The sequence below is a fragment of the Athene cunicularia genome (assembly GCF_003259725.1).
Source record: "Athene cunicularia isolate RWA chromosome 3 unlocalized genomic scaffold, athCun1 chr3_part1, whole genome shotgun sequence".
Classification (NCBI taxonomy): Eukaryota; Metazoa; Chordata; class Aves; order Strigiformes; family Strigidae; genus Athene; species Athene cunicularia.
The window spans coordinates 124641959-124647958 of NW_020799097.1; the positions used below are offsets into that span (position 1 = coordinate 124641959).

Consider the following 6000-nt stretch of genomic DNA (forward strand, 5'->3'; position numbering starts at 1 on the left):
AACTTCATTTTATTTAATATTGACATGCATCCTCAGGGGCTAGTTTTAATAAATATATGAATAAATCAATGCCTGTTGAACACTGGTTACAGCTGTTGAGGCCAGAATGCAGTCAGAGAGCTGCCTTTAACCCCTGCTACTGTCCATGCCAAATAGCTGCATTTTCAACTTCTGTTTCAGTCTCAATGTTGCTGAGGCATGAAATGTAACACTCCATTTCCATCTATGCAGGCTCCTTCACCTTCCATCCTGTAACGACATAAATCCAGCCTACTGAGAATACAGTTTGTGGCAGCACAGAGATAAGCAAATTGCCAGGAATGAGAACTTTCCCAGTGTAGTGTAAGTACCTGCCTTAACTTTCTCCCACATTGTATACTGTAAAAGTTTTGACCTATACTAAAGCACACAGGTTAGACAGCCAAGAAATATATTCCCTTTTTTTGCAAAACTGTATTTATACTAATGTCCTCCCAGCATGTAGCCTCCACAGGAAAAAATTCAGTCAGGATTTGAAGTTAGCAGGAATTAAATCCTAATGAAGTTTATCCTGACTTTCATTAGGGGCATCTTAAAGATGCATAAGTGTATGCAGACAGTTATTGTCTAATATTCTTGCTGTAAAAATCCATCATCTCTTACCCTTTCCCCATCCTACTGTGTGCTGTTACGACCAAGTGCAAGGATTTGCAGTCTCCTGTGGGGAAAAAAAAGTAACTGCCATGGGAATTCAGCCCTCATAAACTACATATTTCTGCTGATCTTTGAAAGCTCTGGTTAACCTCATCATTATACCTGGCAACTGCAAAAAAGAAATGTCTATGCATCAGCATCCCTTGTGAATGAGGGGGAAATAACTTTTTAAATCAATTACTGGAGTTTTGTTTCCCTTAAAAAATGAAGCCACCTAGCAGTCACAGCAAGTTGCTATGGTGCTGCCTATTTATGTTCTCTCATGAAAGCAGCAGTGATCTGGTGAACTGACACCTATCTCATGTGAGTAGGTGGAAACTAGCAATCCTGAAACTTGGCAAAATAACCTGCATTGGGCTGTCAGAGAGTGGTGCATATTAACAGTCACAAAGCAGTGTCAAAAAGTCTTAATTCCGTGGTGAAAACAACAGTGGCTGGCAAAGATAGGATTCTCTGCTGCCAAGGGATTACCTACATCAGCATTTTAGTTAGTTGAAATCACAAGTTCAAACCAGAACCACCTGGGTTTCTCTACAGATCAGCTACTAGTGACAAGCACTGTTCTGGCCCCTTTGCAATGGGCTATATTTTCACAGGAGAGTAGAGGCATCACCCCAAAATTTGTAAGAAAAAATGACTGTAAAGCTATGTATGTGATCTGCTGCTGAATGCCCTCACTGAAGTGATGAGTACTCACAGGTTTAGACTCCATGCAAGAATTCACATCTGTCATTTCATATGACAGTAAAAAGACAGAAGCTCTGTAACATATTTCAACATGCCAGTGTGAAAGAGCATAACTTAACTCAATCTGTTCTAAAGCATTGAAATAAATGTCTTTAATTTTTTCCAAAACATTTGGGTTTGTCATACCGGTTCCCATTTTGTATCCAGGTACATTCTGTAACACACATTTCATTTGGTGTATGATCATTTAGAAATAGAATTGCTCATCATTCTAGTACTATTGTGGCTATTGGTTTTGGTTAGCAGGGCAAGACAGAGCTTTTTTTTCTGATGAAAGATCACATATTAACAATCATAAATTTTAAATTTATTTCAGACACTAGACTGGGGAGGCACTTAAAGAAAAAGTAAACCTAAATAAAACCTAGCAAATTTGACAGAGAAGTAATTTAAGGAGAATAAACATGAATTTTCTCGTGTCATTTTTTACAGTTAATTTTCTCATTAAATCTGCTTTGTGGATTATGGATATTGACTTCTTGTTTTAGGAAAAGACAGTATTTTAGCAACTCAAGACACACACCCTTATTCAAAACAAATTAACTCGGTTGATGTTTATATGAGTGGCACTAAAATATTTTATTCTGAGTGATGAAAATAAACGTTCACATTTTCCTATCTCTCTGAAATTTGTACTTTACCTCGAAAAATAAGCAAACTTTGCAAACTGTTAGCACAAATCAGCACTGTATTTCTGCATGCACCTATAGGCAAACAGCTTGAACCAGCTCTGAAAGAGGTCTGAACTGTTCTGTTTCTGTGAACTCTGCCTGAGCCCAGAGACCTGGGTATGAGTGGAATAACCAACTTGAAAACTTCTGACTGGGAATGAATCATAGACTTTTAACTAATCTCATGAAAAGGATACAACTGGGATCAGCAATCTCAACTACCCACTGCAAATTTCACTGGTAGCAGAAGAAACCTACTCTCATGCAGAGTGAATTTTATTTGGACTTTACAGCCTATGAAATCAAAACTAACAGAAAAGACTACACAATCCTTCTACTTCAAACATAATTGTTTTCACTGAATGGTCCAACGTACTTTGCTCCATTTGGAAATGTGTGGGTTCCAGCCCCATGAAACATGTTGTCTCTGAACTCACCTTCATAAACTGCCCCAGAAGGATGTTCTAGCCTTCCAGCTGCATTCATCTGCATTTAATGAGAGATGAAGAATAAAGAAAATGTTTATGTTAATGTGTATGCTTACAGTGTTCTCTCCTTTTATTACAATATCCTTTCAGATTGCTGCCTTTGGGTCTGCTATCATATTCAGATATGATAACGGAGAGAAAAGTGACTATTCTCTCAGGTTCAGACAGGTTCTACAGGTTCCTGCTTTTACAAGGATTTTAGGTGAGAGTTTAGAACATTTGGCTAGCCAGTGTCTAATAAACCCCTCCTCTGCTGGTAGTCTCACACGATCTTAACAATCTCTGCAGCACAGACTGCTGTCCCCAGCCCTGCAAATAACTCATCTACCCTCACACCCTGAGGGGTTAATTAAATTTTCTGGAATTTCTCTCTGTGAAACAAGGCAGAGCAAGAGAGCAAGTCTTTCATTTGTTCAGCCTAGTTCACTAAGCCATGCCTGTGGATTTAAATCTGTGCTATAAAGCACTTCTGTGCCATAATCTTATCATTGTACCAATATTTTTGTAAGACACTGAAAAAAAACAGACTAGATCTAATAAACCCACAACATACTGTTCCCTAATTGTCAACCCATATTTGTCTCATTTCAGCGACTGTTTCCTCTCCAGCATCAACAAAATAAGCAACTTTCCTATACTTACTAATTCACAGAATCACAGAATCATCTAGGTTGGAAAAGACCTTGAAGATCATCCAGTCCAACCATTAACCTAACATTGACAGTTCCCAACTACACCAGATCCCTCAGCACTGGGTCAACCCAACTCTTAAACACCTCCAGGGATGGGGACTCCACCACTGCCCCAGGCAGCCCATTCCAATGCCCAGCAACCCCTTCTGCAAAGAAATACTTCCTAATATCCAGTCTAAACCTTCTCTGATGCAACTAGAGGCTGTTCCCTCTTGTCCTATCGCTTATTACTTGGTTAAAGAGACTCATCCCCAGCTCTCTGCACCCTCCTTTCAGATAGTTGTAGACGGCGATGAGGTCTCCCCTCAGCCTCCTCTTCTCCAGACTAAACCCCCCCAGTTCCCTCAGCCGCTCCCTATACGACATGTGCTTCAGACCCTGCACCAGCTCCGTTGCCCTTCTCTGGACACACTCGAGTCATTCAATGGCCTTTTTGTAGGGAGGGGCCCAAAACTGAACACAGTCATCGAGGTGTGGCCTCACCAGTGCCGAGTACAGGGGTAAAATCTCTTCCCTGTCCCTGCTGGCCACGCTATTGCTGACACAAGCCAGGATGCCATTGGCCTTCTTGGCCACCTGGGCACACTGCTAGCTCCTGTTCAGCCGGCTGTCAATCACACCCCCAGGTCCCTCTCTGACTGGCAGCTCTCCAGCCACTCCTCCCCAAGTCTGTAGCGCTGCTGGGGGTTGTTGTGACCAAGGGCAGCACCCAGCATTTGGCCTTATTGAAACTCCCCCCAGTTGGCCTCAGCCCATCCCTCCAGCCTGTCCAGATTTCTAATTCATTCCTGAGAAACTCAGTAACCAAAGGCAGCCAAACAATATTGTATCTGTCGATGGCCAGAGCTCCCCTGTTTCATTTTGGGATGGGTGTGGGGCATATATACATGTGCAGGAGGGCCATGCCCAGCCCACTATGCATGCACAGCCCAGCCATACAGGGCTCTCACAGCGGCTGGGCCATGCTGGGCACCACCAGCTCCACAGTGCCTGGGTGTTTCACCAGGGTCTGCCTGCCAGCAATGACTGGTGTGTTTGCACGAGCCTCGGGAGTCAGCAGGACATCTGAAGACCCCAAGTGTCTCAAGTCTTCAGACTTGGCTGTGACAAGATTCCGAGGTGGAAAAACAGCCTGCAGCATTAGTCTGATCCTTCTCAGGTTATGATTTTCCTTTCTGTCTCTTTTTAAGTGTGGATATAGTGAGACATGCTCCATTCCAAACCCAGAGAAAGTTAAAATAAAGGAATACTTTAAATTACTGTGTCATTTTTCCAGCTGCTGACAAATGTAGTTCCATTGATGCTAGTATGGACTCATGACTATTCTTTTTGAGCAGACCTTCAGGTATCCTTCTGCACTCTCCCTCTAGAAAACAAAAGTGGTGGAAGGTAGGTATTTTCACTTCAAGACAGATAGCATCTGAGAGGCAAATCCTATGAGATCATGCAATGCATTTCTTTTGTTGCACAGAGACACTTTCCCCAGAGCTGACTCTCCATCTCCTGCAGACAGACTGCTTCCAGAGACAGGAACTTGAAGCACGCAAGCCATACTGGAGCAGGTGTCTTTGGGTGCCACTCACAGCAGTTGCATTACCCCTTCTTCCACCACCACTGAGCCCCACTTGTGGGGGGGCGTGGGGCAGAGCAGATCCCAGTGTACTGTCAGGGTCATGGCTGTGGCTGTCTACAGGAGGACTCAGAGGAAACACCCCTACATCAGCTTCTCTGTGTCTGTGGGAGGTTCTTACACAGCTAAAACAGTGTGTGACCTGGGTAATAATCTATTTTTGCTGTTAAAAATTTTTGCTTTAAATTCCAACCTGTCACAAGTTGCCCAGAGGGGTTGCAGAGTCTCCATCCATGGAAATATTCAGGACCTCCCAATGGGATGTGGTCTAGGGCAGCCATCATGGGTGACCCTGCATGTGCAAGGGACCGGCGATCTCCAGAGGGGCCTCTCCGTCTCAGCTGCATAGCTTCAGAGTCACTTTTTTATGTAACTCTCACCCCAAAACTGGTATAAATTTCCTGTTTTAATTGCACTCAATATTGCAAAAGGAATTAGTACCTACCAAGATTTTTTTTGCCATACTTGCCTTCACTTGGGGATATGAAAGACACTTTTAAAACCACAGCATCTGTTGAGAAAAAAACAACCAGTGTCACTGTTACAGTTGTTGGCTGAAATTCAAATATATATATCTTCAAATACACAGCAGCTTGAAACAACACATAATTATTAGCATGCTGCTTGAGTGTGCCCTTCTTTATAGGGAAGCCATCAGTCCTGTCTGTGGTGAACTGAGTTGTTTTAAAAGGATAAAAGAGCAAAATTTAGCAAAAGACAAAAAAGCAGCATTTCTCATATGACCTGCAGCTCAGAATCCAAATTTTGTTTTGTAATCAGAATCATTATTGCTATAAATGAATTTTGGTTGCTTAGTTCTGGGATAGAACTATTGTATTATTAAGCTTTATGACCAACAGAATGGTAATCTGAAACAGTATGAGAAGTGAGGGTCGGCCGGGCGGAGGAAGTGTTGCCTCCCATGGTTGCCAGGCGGAAGTGTGGGAGGTTGCTAGGGAGGTCTTCGACCCGGAAGAGGAAAGCAGGAGCTTCCGGGTCAAGGGGCGGTGAGCCGGACGGGTGCGGGCCGGAGAGGTGGGGGCGGCTCTCGGGGTGTGAAGGCTGTCTCTTATACACAT

General features: G+C 43.1%; 2 protein-coding genes across 3 annotated transcripts in view; one reads left to right on the forward strand and one right to left on the reverse strand.

Annotated features, from left to right (window-relative positions):
• Window positions 1-2432: 2432 nt before the first annotated feature.
• MORN2 (MORN repeat containing 2) lies at window positions 2433-5585 on the reverse strand. Its single transcript, XM_026846076.1, has 2 exons — window positions 5367-5585; window positions 2433-2597 (listed from the first exon to the last, which is right to left on the reverse strand). Exons 1-2 carry the CDS (start codon window positions 5382-5384, stop codon window positions 2451-2453), a joined length of 165 nt encoding a protein of 54 aa, XP_026701877.1. The 5' UTR covers window positions 5385-5585; the 3' UTR covers window positions 2433-2450.
• Window positions 5586-5910: 325 nt separating this feature from the next.
• The window catches only part of DHX57 (DExH-box helicase 57), a 21644-nt gene continuing 21554 nt past the window's right edge, over window positions 5911-6000 (forward strand). For both annotated transcript variants that reach the window (XM_026845122.1, XM_026845120.1), the window contains exon 1: window positions 5911-5956. The gene's annotated coding sequence lies outside the window, so the exon portion shown is untranslated. The remainder of the gene's footprint in view (window positions 5957-6000) is intronic.